General features: G+C 40.5%; 1 protein-coding gene across 7 annotated transcripts in view; it reads right to left on the bottom strand.

Moving 5' to 3' along the window:
• The window catches only part of tanc2b (tetratricopeptide repeat, ankyrin repeat and coiled-coil containing 2b), a 167,750-nt gene that overhangs the window by 126,535 nt on the left and 25,817 nt on the right, over positions 1 to 15,398 (bottom strand). For all 7 annotated transcript variants that reach the window (XM_026178198.2, XM_026178201.2, XM_080305387.1 and 4 more), the window contains exon 3: positions 196 to 300. In XM_026178198.2, the coding sequence (XP_026033983.1) occupies positions 196 to 262 (67 nt within the window). In that variant the 5' untranslated portion in view covers positions 263 to 300. The remainder of the gene's footprint in view (positions 1 to 195; positions 301 to 15,398) is intronic.

The raw sequence follows: 15,398 nt of genomic DNA, 5'->3' as shown, positions 1-15,398 counted from the left end.
AAACGACAGTATTATTTTGGAAATCTGAAAACATTTGATAGATTTTGATCAGCAACAAGTTCAAAATATGTTTCATCCTCTGAACTCGCATGTGCTCGCTTCCTAAAAATACACAGACAGAGCTAGCCAACACCTTCTGTGTGTTGACAGGCAGATGCATCATTGTTTGTGGCTGGCATCACAAGACAGACTCACCACTGCTGCGACTCTTGCGATTTGCCTTCCCCCCCGTCAGCAGCATCTTCAAGCTGTTTCTAAACATGACTGCAGCAGATGCCCTGGACTCGACTACAGAAGAATCTGTTGGAGAAAGAAAAGACAGAAGATAAATATTAATATTTCCAAGGGCACTTCAAGCACCACCAGCTGTATTCCGTAAGATACAACTGATGTTTAGGTTTGCTTAGGAGAATCTTATTTGACAGACAGTCAGAGAGTGACATGTAACAAGTGCTCTATTTGACCAGAATTTAAAAGAGGGGCTGAAAATTCGGAGCATTTGCAACTACGACTAACAGGATCTGACTTTTTTTTTTTAAGGGCTTGAACAGTTAAAAACATTATCATGGCTATCAAAGCAGAACCACAGAGCTACATTCTCAAAGCAGGAGAGAATAAAGAACCTTCAAAAACATTAATGGGGATTAATGAGAGAAGATTGAAGCTGGGGAAATCCCATTCATGTATACCCAATCTTATCTATGTCATCAAGTGCTAGATCAAATGCTTCAAAGCAATTAGGGAAGAATAGAAGGAAGCACCACGGGTTTCACTATACTTCCTAAAAAGCGAAAAAATGCTTTTATTGTTTTTCATTCATAAACTATGGACAACATGACTATGAGATAAAGCCTGCAGAGTGAGACGTGGCTAGAGGGAAGCAACCAAAAAAAAAAAAGACGAGCCTTAAGGTTTACAGTATTTTGTAGGACAGGAACATTAATAAAGATCAAGTATATATATATATGGGTACAGTACTTAAGATTACAGATGGTGGAAATTATGTATTAAAAAGACTGTCCTTCCATAAATAACAGCCTCATAAGCTACATGTGCAAACTTCAAACTTCATTAAGCCTTCATAGAAAGTACGACATGAAAAACTGAAGTTATTTATACACTTGTCTTATAGCTTGTGTTACAGGCCACTTATAAAAGCACTTCTACACCTCTTCACCACCGACCCTTCAAATTTCAAACCAAAAGTTATGGTTCTTTTTACTAATGAACCCTCTATAAACAACAACAAAAATAGGTAAAAATATCTATCAGATGTACCGGTTCCGTTCTGAGAGACAAAGGACCATTAGGGTTGGTCAAGTTAGAGGATTCCTTTGTATTTCAGATGATGAAAGATGAGGACATCTGTATTAAACCATAACATTCATTCATTTTAAAACTACAGCTTGCTCTAGCCAACTAATCCCCCACCCCCTACACCTCCTTCCACCCCCTTCACGGGCTCACGTATCTCTGCTGTGAGTCCTGATAGTAAAAAGCATGGCAGCAGATGTTCTCCATTAGATGGGAGTGACTCAGCAAAGCCCCACAGACAGGCTCCAGCTGAGAAGCCGGCTTTCGACCCAAACAACAACAAAAAAAAAAAAAAGAGAAAGAAAGAAAAAAATACCTCAAAGACGAGGACATGGAAAAGCTCTCAAAAAGCCCTCCTTCTCCTTCCCCCAGTGCTGCTTAAGCAATGTTTTTCACAATCCCCCAATGACCTTGAGAGGAGGTCTAAATGTTTCCAGAATCATAATACTGCTAACAAATATAAGGAACACTGGGGAAACAACAAAGATTGCAAGGCAACACACAACAGAGTAGTTTAAAAAGTATGAAACGACGACGATGTTGAGTCCCACAGCAAACCCAGATTTCGATTATTTCACTTTGATTTCGTCAAATGTACCAGACTGGCTTTCTGTAGTCTGAAGCCGTATGTCTCAACAAGATTGAAAACTGAATGACGCCGTGGCAGGTGCCAATTTTGAGTTTAGCTCAAGTGCAGAGGGGGGGGGGGGGAAGAAAATAGACTGAAAAATAAGTTGATCTAAACAACTGGAGGGAGCTGCCAGAATCAGACCATGCCCAACTTCAAATCACTTTAGATGGCTCCAGCTGGGTTTGTTTACTGTTTCAAATACCATAAGTGGTGACTGTCTAATCATTTTTCAGCACTCGGACTTTTTCTATATGTGCGATTATTATTTTTGTCCCTCGGACACCTTGTGAGCGAGTTTGGCTGGGTTTGCTCGCAGATGACTAAATAAATGAGTGTCTTTCTTGCTCATAAGTGGATACCAAGAGAAGTCCAGATATCAGCTGCAGTGACAGAGGAGCCTGATGTCTGATAAGATTGTGATCGTTACACCTAGCAGGGGGATAGATAAAAAGCTTTAGTCACATCAAAAGCAGCCGTGTTGGTTCAAGGTGACTGAGGAGAGATACGTAATATAAATAGCTACATTTTAGTTTACCTGAATGAATAATCCAGGTTTCTACTATCCACACCGATTTAAATCATCAACATCAAGTAGAACTTGCACATTATTTATCCTATGACACTTTGAAATCTGACTCATTTCCCAGGAAATGCAAATGAGAAGACATAGTTTAAATAAACAAACCAGCAACAAGGAGTGATTTTTATCATGCAGAACCATGCAAAGTCCCCCTATGGTCATTAGCATAAATCACATGCTCTCAAGAGATGTACAGAGAGCGGTATGGTATGGTGGCCACAAGTCAGATCTATAGGGATGCACGATCATTTCTAGCTTGTGCAGGGTCATCTAAGCAACTCTCTTCAGCAACAATTACTCAAGCGCAGCATAAAATATGAGCGGTGTTTAAACTGGCTCGATGTTTAGCTGTAAATAAGAGCCACATGTTAGAAGTCACAAGCGCCCTCTGACTGAAACAGACTGATCAAAACAAGATGCAAAGACGTGGATTCATTTACCCTGTATGTTGCCAAAATGTTGCTGATTTCATATGAAAGTTAAAGCCTGCTTGAATGATGTCATTTGCAAATTAAATTATCCATGATATAATCGAGTCGTATTTGCATTCTGCTAAATCTCACATCTGTTATCTCCTACTCTGCGCTCATATATACTGCAGTTGACTGCAATCAGACAAAAATATACTTGGCCAAACGTGGCTCTCATCAGCAGAAACGTCTGCATCATTTCTAGCCTACTGCTCTTCACAGCTTAAATGCCGACTGTATGACCCCACCATTTGATATAAACAGCATACACAGGTTAGAGATAAGTGTTATATGACTTCAGTAATATTTACATGTATAATTATCACTCAGCGAGAAGGTTAGTTCACATGTACACCTCATTTACGTCAATATCAGCTGCCAACTGAATGAGCTGCCTAGTGTGGAAAAGCAAGACCTCACAGCCACTGGGCAAAACTTGGATCTCTCTTCCCCAAAAAGTACCAAAAGTTTGACCTAAAACTCTCTCTCCCCCCCCCCCAAATTAGGATAAAAATGGGTAAATAAAGTTGGCAATAGTGAGGAGAACTTTCAGGACTTTCTGCAGATCCTCAAATAAGCATCTTTCTTGCAAGTACCAACATACGTAGAGAAATCGAGATATCACCTGCAGTGACAGAGGATCTTGATGTCTGATAAGCTTGTGCATCCAATAACACAGCTGACAGCAGTTACCACTCCAGTCGTCTCCCCAGTCAATCACAGTGTCAGTAAATATCTGTATCCTCTGCCCAGGGTGTGATCGAGGCCAACAAAATGTGATTCATGACATTTTTAATATTTTATCTTTTTTTGTATACTTGGATCTGCCACTGCTCATAAAAACAGCCTCTTACTGTTGATAAATGCAAATACATCCGACCTCATTTACCAAGCACTGAAGTGTCTCCCAGTCAGTGTGTGACAAGTTCCTCGGAATAAATAATAAGCCATAAAATGAATGATTCAAGGAAAGGCCTCCTTTTTATTTTTGCCCAGATGATGCATTTGCTCACTTCTCATGAGCTTGGTATTACCACCTGATGTGGTTATATGGATAACTGACTAACTGCAAGTTAGCAGATGCTACAGGCAAATGTATCCTCAAAGAATGTAACATGTCTAACACTATTTGTAATAATTATACAGCGCTGTGAAACGTTTTTGCCCCCTTCCTGATTTCTTTCTCTCTTTTTTTGCATATTTGTTACATTTACATGTTTCAAATCAAAGAAATTAGAGTAAATACAAAATACTGTTTTTAATAATGATTTTAATTATTAAGGAAAAAAAGCCAAACCTACTTGATCTTATGTGAAAAATTAAAGTAAACATAATAACTAGTTGTGCCACCCTTTGGAACAAGATGGAAGAATTTTGGTCGACTATCTTTTGCAGAATTGTTTGAATGAGCCACATTAGAGGACTGTCAAGCCCGATTAGCCCATTTAAGGTCACGCTAAAGTATCTAAATCTGAGTAAAGTCCACACTTTGACTAGGTCAATCCAAAACCTTTGTTTTGTTTGTTGCTTTACTTTAGCCATTCAGAGGTGGGCTTGCTGGTGTGTTTCCAATCATAACTCAAGCGAGGTTGAGCTTCAAGGTAGGACATTTCCCTTTAAGATTTACAGAGCAGAATTCATGGTTTCAGTAATTACAGCGAGTCGTCCAGGACTTTTCAGTCTACAGAATATTTAATAATAGTATAATAGTCTTGTGAATCACCAAGTTATTTGTTTTGGTAAAAGTGAGATGAGCCTTTGTGATTTTTTAGGTGAGCAGTGGTTTTCACTTTGAAGCACTTTCATGGATACAATTATTTCCCAGTCTATTTCTTACTGAATCACAAACACTTACATTAACGGAGGTAAATGAAACTTGCGGTTCGTCAAATGATGTTCTGGGTTCTTTTGTGACCTCCTGGATGAGTCGTTCATTTTGGTAGGTTGGTCATTCTTGGGAACATTCACGACTGTTTCCGTTTTTCCTCATTTGTGGATAATGGCTCTCACCATGGTTTGCTGGAGTCCCAAAAGCTTTATAGCCCTTTGTAGTCTCAGTGACTTTGTTTCTTATCTACTCTTGAGTTTCCTTAGATTGTACCATGATGTGTTACTTTTGAGATCTTTTAGTCTGCTTCGATTCATCAGACATGTTCCATTTATGTGATTCCTGGATTCAACAGGTCTGGCAGTGCTCCTGCCAGAGTGTGGCTAATTAAATTGAACTGCCTGTTTATACACAGTTAATTCATCATTTATCATGTAACAACGGGTGCAATCATCTTTTCCACATACAAACAGCTCTGGAATTTCTATTAATTTCACATATTTTATCAATTAATAATGGACTCTGTGGGTCTAACAGTCAATGCTGATACAAACCTCTTTGCCTTCTTTTAGCAGTTTGTCCCTTCTTCTAAGAATCTCATGATGCCATATTATTTTTCTCCCAACTTTATTCATCTCACCTCTGCAAGCTCCATGACTGTTAAACTACTGAATGACTACATAACTTACAGCTTTCCTCAGCTGTGGGAAAGAACTTGTTAAAAGTCACCTTAATCACAGCAATCACTGCAGCTGCTTTATAATGCAGTGACACAAGTGATCCTTACACCTACCAGAGGGATAGATGAAAAGCATTAGTCACGTCAAAAGCAGCACTGTTGGTTCAAGGTGACTGAGCAGTGACACATACCACCGATAGCTACATCTTAGTGTGGGCTGACTGGAATAATCCAGATTTTTACAGTCCAGTCTTGCTTAATAAAAGCTCTTTTCACACTGTTAATTACCATCAACAAAGAGATGTATATATTTCTCCTAGATACTTTGAGATCTGACTCATTCACTAGGAGATGTCGTCGAGAAGACACCGTTTGCTAGTCTAAATAGAGCATACAGCACTGAGGAGTGTGTGTTTTTCTTTGTCATGTAGAACCATGGAAGCCCTTCCCTCAGAACAGAAACCACTCATTGGTATGAATCACATGCTCCCGCATGACAAGATGTAGACAGTGATAAGAGAGTGTAAGGTGGCAGCAGGTCAGATCTAGTGGCATGCACCCATATCTCTACAGATATAAGAGGGCCTGCACAGGGGCCTCAATGCTAGTATTCATGCAACTCACCACTACTTCACCTCAGCATAAAATATGAGCAGAGAACAGCTTATTATGTCTGGTTCAGCTAGCTTACAGGCCAGAAGGCATTCTGTGATTATAATGCTAAATCAGAATCTCAAAAAGCCATGACTCAGTAAGTATACTGGAGCTTTATGTCAGCTGCTCACAATGCAGCAGGGATGAAATACAGAGGGCTTTACAGTCTAGCCTTGAAATATGTTTCCATATGTATAACTGGGAGGTAACCAGGCAAAACTATAGCACTCTACAAACTGCCAAAGGAGAAAATAGGGAGAGATATTGCTGTCTAGAGGAGGCAATCAATGTTTGGAATCTTAGAAGACAGCATACTGAGTAGGCAACCGAGCATGCACACACACACGCACACACACGCACACGCGGGTTGCCAAACAGAGACGAGCGCACACGGACAAAAATGTACCCATATACACAGCTGAAGCAACGTTTCATCTGAGGGTGTAAGCATACACATCTCTCATTCCCACTCTCTCTGACCCTGTGTACCGGCCTTTGTGAAGGGAAGCCAAGAAGCAGCATGCTTTCACAGATAATGTGCGTAAGCGGATGCAGCCCATCTCAGGATCCTCCACAGCTCAGGCGTAATGCTCCTCCTGTGCGTTAACAACCACTTAAAGGCACATTCACTGTGCCTGCACAATGAGCCACTTTCATCTGCTCCGGTCACCACGAGCAGCACACGTGTTTGTTCTGATTAAATATAAAATACAGGCACGGAGGAGTCCATTTGGAAGCATGAATATCAAAGGCTGGATTGGGCCTCTACAGAGCAGGTCTCTAATGTGCCTTTTGAGCCAGGCAGGTAAAGTGGGCCTAATTATTTAAATATGTAGGTTTATCTATAAGCCTAGCTTGAGGAATTACTTAGTCATGGCATAATCTTGAGAAACCAGAGTTATTATTATTAGAGGATTAACTTGGGCCCCTCATAAAGCAACTTTCCTGTGGAATGGATTACATTTTTAATCACCAATGCCATCTAAATTTTTTAAACATAAAAGAAATCCTACTAGCAGCAGGTGCAGACGTTCCTCTGAGCCTGAGAACCGCCGTGACTCTCCATTAATTACTAAGCCTATTTACAATCAATAAAGTATCCTTTAATGGGGCCGGTGATGGCAAAGGCCAGCATTGCAGGGCGCCCAATAGGATTTATCTCTTGTTACCGTGGCCTTCAAATTAAAACTCATTGAAGAGGAAGCAACACAGACACAATCGTAGAATTAGTGAGGACACTTGTTTCCTGGGGGAGAGCTCTTACTGTGATTACCTGTAACACAGACGTTACATCAGACACAGAGCAGAGGGAGGATTTCAACTGAAATGGATCGAAATTGTGTCGTTTAAAAAAAAAAAGCACAGGCTTTTGGTGCTACCCAATCGGACTAAATCTTTCAGATATGTGAACGAGCAGAAAATTTTAGGGTAAAATCCAATTTTCTTCTTAAACGTATAATAAGACTTGTCCTAAATATAGGTAATTAGGAGTCATCCGTGAAAGAAATACGACTCAATTTTGCTCTGCCAAGAGGAGAAAATATTTTAGTGGACAAAGCACAGTGAAGAAAACAGTATGAGAATGACAAAGGGCGACCTCTCCGAGGACCTCAGCTTCAAGCAATTATAGTACAATCCGGAGTTGTGACTGGGAAACACAAATGTCAGACCTTAATCAAACAAAGACAGGCTTCAGAGAAAGCATGCATTCAGAATATTTATCCTATGAAAGCTGTACAATCGAAGCCGAGTCACCCACAATCGACTGGGTTCTTCCGCTTTATCTTTTGCTCTCAAGGTCCACGGAGAAGAAGTAAGGTGAAGATGGTGGCACCCAGCAGATGGACTTGTTCATTAAAACAGGAGAGAAAACATTCACACACACAAAAAGGAATGAAGCTACTCAGGCTGAAAGCTCGTTTAGTCAGAGCCTCCTCCCTTATCTCGCCAACAGTAGACGCCCTGCAGCACCAGACAGGGATAAATCATCCTCCCATCTCCAGTTTGAGGATGGCCAGGGGAGCAGAGATTCATAAATCACACTGATATCAATAAGGGGAAGTGTCAGAGCCCGGCACACAAGGTGAGAGTTCCGCAAGGCAATGCAGAAACCACTTAAGGTTGCTGGTAACAAAGTTTCACTCCTGCCCAGCGATAGATTATTTATTAATCTAGATTAATGCCCTCGCACTCAATGCTTTAGGGGAAGGTGGTGATATCTGTATCAAAATGCACCACACAAGCTTTGATCAGTCACGGATGAGACGGTTATGAAGCCTGTTGTGGACAATGTGAAGTCTGAAAGCTTCTCATCTAACAGCGTCAGAAGTGTATTAAGTTGAAAGCCATTTACTCTTACAAGTGAACAATGATCTAAAAGTAAAACCATTTAAACTACCGGATACTTCACAAAATGACAAATTTAGTGTAATCGTCAAGTGGCAATCTTCAGCACCAATGAATAAGCTGAGGCTGCCTCCAATAGCGAGTCAATCCCCATAGATGCTTATGTTAAAACCCTCTCTGCTAAAAAAAAAAGCCTGGTCATTCCCCCCTTTGTGACAACTGTACAGGTGAACTTGGTGCCCACGATAAGTCATTAAGCTTCCCAGCTACTGTTGCAAAATAGTTACAAGGTTCCAGTTGAAACTGGATTAAAAAGAAAAAAAAAAGTTGAAGAGCCTCCTTTGTGAATGAAATATAAAACTTTTAAAAGACCCTTAAAGCTTTTTATAAGAGAACTAAACTGAGTGCTTTTTGAAGGCTTTAAGACTTACAGATACTCAGTGATCTACTCTCCACTAGCAAATTACATGACTGTACTCTGGCTTGTGGCTTCAACCCGTTATACAAGTGGAGCAACAATATTTGGCTCCAATTTCAGCTCATTTGAATGGAGATATTTGCATATTAGAGACACTCTCTTCTCAAGCTGTGGGTCCCAGCAAGTCCACCCCTCTGCCCCCGATCCATCCATCAGCATGCAAGTATGCAACAGAAAAAGCCCTGAATGTTTAGAATATGGATCACTGTGTGAATGTGTGAATGTGGCTTGTAGCGTGAAGTGCTTTGAGTAGTCATGTGCAGTCCATTTTACCATTTACACAGCCCACATATAGCCATGTGAGTTATCATGTGCTTTGGTTGTGTCATGTCCCGCCGGGGAAACAGAAGTCCTCACGCAGGCCAACTGTCACACAGTTTCGTTACCAAACCTATGCTCATTTGAAACCAGCTAAAGCCTCTTTTGGTCTCTTGTTCAAATCCATTCAAAAGGAAGCGACTGAAATAGCTTGTCAACCTTTATCAGAGTCAAAGAGAGCCACATGAAGGAGAACGTAATCCAATGCTTTTTATTTTCCCGTTTGTTTTAGAAGGTGTTTGGGCAAGATCAAATAATGGGATGAAATACTGTTAGCTCTGTAGGCAGGTGTGGAAAATTCCCCTAGCAATGCCGAGGACAGAAATAAATCACAGACCCTATTTATTCTCTCGGAGCTGCAGTTTTTTAAAGTTCACTTGCATGCCTTCTTTGTAATCTCCTTAACAGGTGGACAGTGCAGAAGTAGGTATTTGTCAGTGATAAATGAAAAAGCATTTTTCTCGGCAGACATCAAAGTGACAGCAGCAGAGCTCTGATTTTAAAAGGTTGTGAAGGCGCTACTTAATGCTACCTCGCTTCTCTGTGGTCGCTCCTGTGAACAATAACAGAAAACTGAGTGGCTGAGCAGCAGTGTGACCAGACCTTTGCAGAGAGCAGGTAGAAAGGAAGCGATGATGGAGGAGGAATGAGCTTCGTGGGATTTTCCTAATTGTGATGCTAAGGGTAATGGGACTACTCTGATGTAAAGACTTAGGCAAGCTAATAAGGTTAAATACATAAGCGTGCATTCTTAAATCTTTACCATTTCCGCTGCAAATGACACTAGATGATGCTAAAAGGTCAAAGACGGAGTTAAATATGGTATTTGCCTGGAGAGACAGATTAATGGTGGTTAAATGAGACAGTTCAATTAATCCCACTGACTGCAGCTTCCAGTCCTCCCTCCTCTTCTCTTCTTCATCCTGTCTCTTCATTCAGAAACCTCACTGCTACACCTGCTGGCCATTTCGGAGTGCTGCTACTGCAACAAATGCATTGAAATGACTGAGCATGGGTGATAGGAGATGTATTAATGAAATGAAACATCTAAACCTAATCTAAATAATAGGCTTTCATCTTTGTTCCTGACATATGACACTGATGTGTCAATCATCTATCTTGTAGAATGCACAGGAAATTTTGGTTTTGCATAAATCCATTTGTATGCCCGTGGCTCCTTAATCATGCTCAAACAAACACACCGGAGCTTCGGGAAGAATGTTTCGATGTTTGACAGGCAGCTTAAAGGAGCAAATAGAGTCGTGACATGAGGACAGAAGGTCATTCTGCAGACAGCCGCTAAAGGCAGGTAATCAACATTGGCAGAAGTGCACATTTGCATTAAGATGGAAGCGTTTAAAACTCAGTCGGTGTCTCTGCTCTGTGCAGGCGCTCAAATTAAATTGTAAGAATTAAATCGGCTGAGTGCTGTACCGTCCCCGGTTCGCATTCATTCCTCATCTCCCTGTTAATCACGGCTTGGATTTACATCAGGCTAGGATCTTCTTGGTGCTCCAAGTGACATTTGAAAGATGGAGCCATTGATGTAATTACACTCCATGCAGCAACAGCACAACAGATTAAGTAAATGTTGATTTTTGTGAAGGCAGTTATATAAAACTGACTGTATTGTGTATAAAAAGCATTCATCCCTGACATTTCATGTTTTTCAAAACAAAAATCACAGTAAAGGCTTCACTTTACACCGATTAACAGCTGCAAGTTTCACTGTGCCAACTGGTTTGTACTAATAATTAAGTAGGCTGAGCTTGTTTGATATTATGACTAAAATACACACAAAAAAGTGCACTTACTAAAAAAGGCCCTTAAGGTAGTTTCTGTTTTATAACCTATGCCAAGGTCCTTCCATTAAATATATTCCCAGTGACTCAGTGTTGTAAAAGAAAACAAAACCTTACCAAAGAAGTGTGAATACTCTTTTAAAGGCCTTTTAAATGAAAGCACAAAATGGCTAGGATAACTTCTAATAACATTCCCACACATCGTGTCCTGGCTCAGCTGTCACATGGTTCCAGTGCCAGCCCGAAGCTGGTTTCACACAGAATTAAGTAACCCTGCTTCCCTCTGCGCTGTCAGCTCCTTCTGCCTGACATGAGCAGGCTTCAAATGATACCCAAATGTGTTGATTTGGCCACTTCAAGGGAAGCGCTAAACAACCGAGTACGACTCCTATTTCAAGTTGATGTGTGCATCCAAATTAAATTCATTTTCCTAAAAAGCTTGACAACATGTCACTTAGCCGGAGGCCTTGTAGTAACTTTGTATCACTGCGTACCAGAGCCAGATAGTGTTGGACTTCCTTGCCTTGGGCTGTTGTGTATGAAGTGCGGCTTACTGGTTGATAGGCTTAGCATGGTTCCTAAGTGGAGTAAAGGCACGAGGGGGCTTACTGGCTTCCTTCATGAATCCACAGAGTTACAAAGGTCTTCATCTGAAAAAAAACTTTGGTCTTATCCAATAAAGCTGCTGTGTTTCTTCTCTGTTCACTTCAAAGTGAACCCTTGGACACACACAGAGATGACTGGGGCTGAAATGCACTGCAGACAACACATTAAAGCTTCGACCGTATATTTTAAGCAGTCTCATATATCTCTCTATATCTCTCTCTCTATATATATATATCTATCTCTATATATATACACACACACATCTTTATTAGGGGTGCAATGATATTCATATCGGTATTGAACCGTTCGATACAGTGCTTTCGGTTCGGTACGCATAGGTATGAACAATACAAAATTTTTAATTTATTTTATCAACTTTTCTTCTGACGATGCTGTCTGTGTTGAGAGCTCAGTGGATCTACGTTCGACTACTCCGCCTAGGCTGCACTGTCGAGAGCAGATCCACTGAGCGCAGCACAAGCTAGCAAGACAGAAGTTAAGCTCGTTGCAACATGGCAAATTGAACCTCCCCCACCCTCATTCAGACCTCGCCTTTGGAACTATTTTGGTCTTCATGTGAAGTATGACCCTGAAGGTAAGTGCGTCATGGACAAAAGTAAAACAGTATGTTGAATGTGCCACGCAATGCTCAATTACATGGGTGGGAATTACTGCGTTAGCGCAGTTTGCTCGTTAACGTGTTGACGCTGTCCAGCCCCACGCACGGGGCGATCCGCGGTAACTCGTTAACGGAGATTTTCTGTGTTGTGGCGTTAACGTCGTTTCAGATTAACGCTGACAGCACTAGTGGGAACACAATGAATATGACTGCACATTTACGCCGACATCATCCTAGTGCAAAGACAAGTGGAAGCAGACAAAAACAACAAGCACGCATGCTACAAACTTTACCCGAGTCATTTAGACAGCCGTTAGCACATGATTCTCCTTATGGGGACCTGATATGTTTAATATGCTGCTGAGAATATAGCCCAGAAGAAGCGTATAGTATAGCTTTTATTTTGGAAGGAGCCATTTCTCTGTAATAAACTCTTTTCCAAAGATGAGTGATTTCTCGATCAGATAGATTTATTATTTTATCCCTTTGTTGTTTCAGCAACATTAAATTTAAAAACTGTACTTTTGAGTTAAAATATATATTTATAATTTTAATAAATGACAAATTAAAAAAGCATGAACATTTTTTGTATCGAAAAAATATCGAACCGTGACACCAAAGTATCGAACCGAACCGTGAATTTTGTGTATCGTTGCACCCCTAATCTTTATATATACATATCTATCTATCTATCTATCTATCTATCTATCTATCTATCTATCTGCTGTGGAAGACTTAGAGGACACAGAGAAATGTCATCAGTTCTAGTGTTAAGGCACGTTCATGTCAAGACCCCACACTCACATCCATCTTTTATATACAATCAATGACTGTGCTCCACTTGATGCAATTAGCCAATTACAGTCAACCATGAAATGAAAGTAAAACTAAGTAAAAATTCAGAACTTCAACAAAGGCAAACATTAAGACAAAAGTTCCAAATTAATTTCATCCCTACTTTAAAAAACACAAGAAAGAAGTACTGAATATTACCCCACTACATCTGCCATGCTACATGAGGCACCGGATATTAACTATGGGGTATGAAACACTCCAATATGTGCAGTAGGGCTGCCACGATTTGTCGACTAGTCACGATTACGTCGACTATCAAAATCGTCGACGACTGATTTAATAGTCGACGTGTCGTTTGAAGCTTTGTAAGATCGCAAAAGACGCAGGAATAATAGCAGGATTTAAGAGTGTAATAACGGACTGAAACAGAAGATGGCAGCACAGCATGTACAAGGATGCCAGCTGCCGTTAAACCCCGAAGAAGAAGAAGAAGCAGCTGTGTCCCAGAATTCATAGCGCGGCCCAGCTTAGTTTCCAACAATGGCGGTAGCTAGTTAGTTTTAATATTACTCTTATTATTCTTTCTGGGTCACAAAATAAACGTTTAACATATTTTCAGGCGAGAATGTAGCTGTGTAAACCTCAAATATCTGCTCAGTTTATCAGGACACCACATATTTTCAAAAGCGCTCCGACGTTTTCGGAGATGTCTGTTACCCACTAGCTCGATAGCTAGCCGGGGGCTAGGTCACTAGCGCCGTGAGAACACCGGACTCCCGGCAAATTGTTTTCAAACTCACCGCCGTCTTTTGCGACTCAGGTTAAATATATATGAGTCACTTAGATAAATTAAAAATGTTATTGTTTGGCTTTTTTTTAGTATTTTATTTGTTCCTGAGTAAATCGGTTTGGCTGAGATTAAAGTTATAGTTTTTACACAGCTGAATAAACGTCAAGCAGACAGCTGATTATCAGAAGTGTGAGATGCTGGAGAATATACTCCGGTGTCCTGTTATATTTTAGATAGCAAGGAGTTTATTAAACTTTACCGAAACAATCTGCAAATTTCATTAAAATTGAATAAACTATCATCTTGTCTTTATTTTTAGTTAGCACCTTAAAAGCTTAAAGCTGTAAGCTAATGATAGTTATATAAGAGCAGATGCTGCTGGTGCAATAAGCTGTAGTTTTATGTCCAGTGGATGATGATCTGATTAGTCGACTAATCGCATAAATAATCGGTGACTAGTCGACTATCAAAATAATCGTTTGTGGCAGCCCTAATGTGCAGTGCTGATTCATTTACACCATGACACAAAAACCTCCACTGAGTGCTGTATAAGATGACAGAGACCAAAATTAGTCATCCCTGATTGTCAGTTAGCTGAAGGTGAAGAGAAACCTGACAACGAAGGTAAAATTAAGTGTCCATCTTTATTTTTGGCATCCACAGATAGTGCCTGTGACGTCAGGAAAACCCACAGACAGTCCATGTGTGGTATTCAACATGTCCCAGGGGTATAGGGAGAATGTTATCAGAGCTTCAGGACAAGGGTATGGTTTCAAAACCACAGGACAAGAACAGAACCGATCAATAAGGAAAGGCCATTTAACACAACAGAAGAAGAGAGTCAGAGAGAGTCGTTTAGGTGTGTCAAAGGGGTACTCACGTTGACATTTGGTGCTGGCAAAATTACTTTCTCCCATTTACTGAGCTTATCCACTCATAAATAAGGCAGAAAAACAGATCCAATTGTCAAAAGTGATTGTTGACAACAGCCTCTGTTTTGTTCACGTCTGGGGAAATAAGTCTGCAAATTACACTGGCGTGGATATAAACGGGGCTCCACTGAAGCAGAGACTGAGCTCGGAGAGGAATACTTTTCCTGATGAATTATGCATTGTTCCACTTTTGTATCATCATGTATGCCACCACCACGTTCATGTTCACTCTGTGAAGAACTTTTTGTCCACTGCGAATTAGCAGCACCTCTCTCTAATCACCTTTCATGTCATCCACAGACAGTTTCTACAGGAGATGCGTTTGCAGTCAACCTGCAAACGACTGTGATTAAACAGCCAGTGTCAGATTGCAGGGACATGGTCTCCTTTTTATGTAATCAGCAACAAAATATGTAGCTTTATCACCAACTTAAAATTTAAGTTAACTTAATCCTTTTTATCCTCCAGATTGTTAAGTCCTGAGCCATCTATATACCACCACAAAAAAAAGGCATTAGTGGGCTTCACAAGGGTAATGGTGCCTTCAAGGTTGCCA

Source organism: Astatotilapia calliptera, chromosome 8, assembly GCF_964374335.1.
Source record: "Astatotilapia calliptera chromosome 8, fAstCal68.1, whole genome shotgun sequence".
Classification (NCBI taxonomy): Eukaryota; Metazoa; Chordata; class Actinopteri; order Cichliformes; family Cichlidae; genus Astatotilapia; species Astatotilapia calliptera.
The sequence above is the reverse complement of the archived record's forward strand: the minus strand, read 5'-3'. Positions and strand labels throughout refer to the sequence as shown.